Genomic DNA, 2,673 nt, shown 5'->3' on the forward strand with positions numbered 1-2,673 from the left:
GCAAAACGTCCAAAAAATTAAGTTACGAAACGACAAAAATTTTTTTACATAACGACAATCAAAAATCTCAAAAAACGACAAATAAAAAAACACGGTTACGAAATGCGGATTTGAGTATTGCAAACTCACCAATATATGTTGTAGATGGATTGATTTCGATTCTAAGGGCAAACCTTGAATTCGACACGAATATGCACGGGAGAGTGAGAATCTCAATTTATAGACTAATGATTATAGTGGTCGACTGTCAACTATGTTTCAACTCTGCTAAGGTTTGAATCCTTGGGCGGTCAGAAGTAATTTATCATGGAATGAATTTCCACTTGGTGCTACGATTTCGAGTCAGTGTGAAATCGCGCAATAACTTCCTTGTTTTAATCTGTGAAATTTATTCTAAAACTTAATAATTTATGTTTTACAGAAAGCATAAAATCCGATCCAAGTAGATTTGCACAGACTCGCAGGGGTGCACTTTTAGCTCGGAAAAGTTTCCTGATCGCTGATTGGTTGACCAAGATAATTCTAACCAATCAGATAGCAGGAAACTTTTCCGAGCTAAAAGTCACCGCTGCGAGTCAGTGCAAATGCGCCTCATTAAAAAAAAAAAAAAAAAAAATTGAGTATAGGTAATCATATTACAGTGGTATGAATTAGATACAGAATATTCGAATGACGACGTATTTTGAATGTGGCAGCAAGAAGAAACTTAACGCAGTTAAAGAGATTCGGGAAGTAATGAAAGCTTAAATGTTGCTTAATCTAATCTCATTTGTTATGAAATATAGAGAAAGGAGTTTTAATTGATGACTTTAATAAGGATAAAGTTATGATATAGATAGACGAATAATATACAATAGTCTTGCATAACAGCGATGTCTCTCACCCCCACCTCACACCCTACTCCATCCCCACCTCACACCCTACTCTACCTCTGCCTCACACCTCACCTCTCTCCCCACCTCTCACCCCACTCTACCTCTGCCTCACACCTCACCTCTCTCCCCACCTCTCACCCCACTCTACCTCTGCCTCACACCTCACCTCTCTCCCCACCTCACACCCCCACCTCACACCCCAGTCAACCACCGCCTCACCACCACCTCACACCCCATTCCACCCCTCACCTCACGCCCCACTCTACCCCCACCTCACACCCTACTCTACACCCCACCTTACACCCCACCTCACACCCCACCTCACATGCCACAGCACACCCTACTCCACACCCCACCTCACACCTCACTTCACACCTGCATCCCTATTTCCAGCCTGTGTTGTTCACTTGATAAATCTTTGACCAAACAGTTGCACTAGAATTGAGGCGATTAACCTGGACATGAGATACCTGTTGATGTGCCACCTCTAATCCCTGTAGCAGGTAAACAGGCCATTAATGTAAATCAGGGACTTGTGTGTTTAGCTGAGAGGAATGGTTGCCAAAGGGTCTTCATTTGTGGCACTTTCGCCGCCCATTAAATCGTTCTAGAATGCTTGTATATCGTAGGATATTTATAAGTTTACTTGCTCATACTTTTTGCCCTAATTCACCAAAACTCTCTCTCTCTCTCTCTCTCTCTCTCTCTCTCTCTCTCTCTCTCTCTCTCTCTCTCTCTCTCTCTCTCTCTCTCCCCAAATTGCTTCAGTGTTGTTTTTATCCTTTTACTGTTTCCCCCATGTCTTCTTTAAAGGTTACATAAATTGGATGCTTTGATGATATTTTGTTTTAATGTGTGTCGTTTCTATCTACTGTTTATTGACACATCTGTTTGCTATTAATTTTCCTTTTTTATTCCCTCTTGCTTTGCTCTTTGTTTTATCTCGGTATCTGTTTACTTTTTGTACCGTTAATCCCTTTGTTAGAACCTTAATTATATCAGAATAACAATAATGATAATTCATATGAAAATGATTCACTGTTTTAATTCATTATTAATTAAATCTTTGAAATGAACGAAAGGCAGAGTTCAATGTCACAAATAACAAAATCTGATTTTCGGCTTATGATTATTTTCATCATGATTTTAATTTCTCTTTTGCTTTGATAAGTATTCTCTTAGTCATTGAAATCTGTAACAAAAATGTTATCTGTAACACTCATTTATAATACATTAGAACACAGTTGTAGTAGTAAGGGTAGAAATAAAAACTTGAATGTTTATAAATATTTAAGCTTTTAATTCAATAATTTCAACTGGAAAGTGAGGCTCAAACATAATTGTGGAGCTTCCAATGATATATATATATATATATATAATGTGTGTGTGTGTGTGTGTATGTGTATGTATATGTATATGTATATGTATATGTATATGTATATACATATATATACATAAATACATATATACACATATATATATATGCATGTGTGGGTATGTGTATGTATATGTATATATACATAAATACATATATACACACATACATATATATGTGTATATATATATATATATATATATAAATATATATATATATATATATATATATATCAGATTCAATTTAATTTCAGTGTAAAATTACTATTTTGTATTTAATCAGTGCCAGTGTCTTAAAGTATATATTGCAACCAATACATTATGTAAATTAATAGAAACGAAAACCTTTTGAAGAGCGAAGTTTTTAATACATTATAAATAACCTTTGTAATCAAGCTGCTGTTAATGCTCATATATTGTAAGG

The 2,673-nt window shown here is 35.7% G+C and overlaps 1 protein-coding gene across 1 annotated transcript in view; it reads left to right on the forward strand.

Moving 5' to 3' along the window:
* Window positions 1-1,314, forward strand: part of LOC137648233 (uncharacterized) — a 27,590-nt gene extending 26,276 nt beyond the window's left edge. Inside the window, exon 5 of the mRNA XM_068381158.1 lies at window positions 871-1,314. Coding sequence (XP_068237259.1) covers window positions 871-1,314 — 444 coding nt within the window. The remainder of the gene's footprint in view (window positions 1-870) is intronic.
* The last annotated feature ends 1,359 nt before the right edge of the window (window positions 1,315-2,673 follow it).

This window comes from Palaemon carinicauda, chromosome 10 (genome assembly GCF_036898095.1).
Source record: "Palaemon carinicauda isolate YSFRI2023 chromosome 10, ASM3689809v2, whole genome shotgun sequence".
Lineage (NCBI taxonomy): Eukaryota > Metazoa > Arthropoda > Malacostraca > Decapoda > Palaemonidae > Palaemon > Palaemon carinicauda.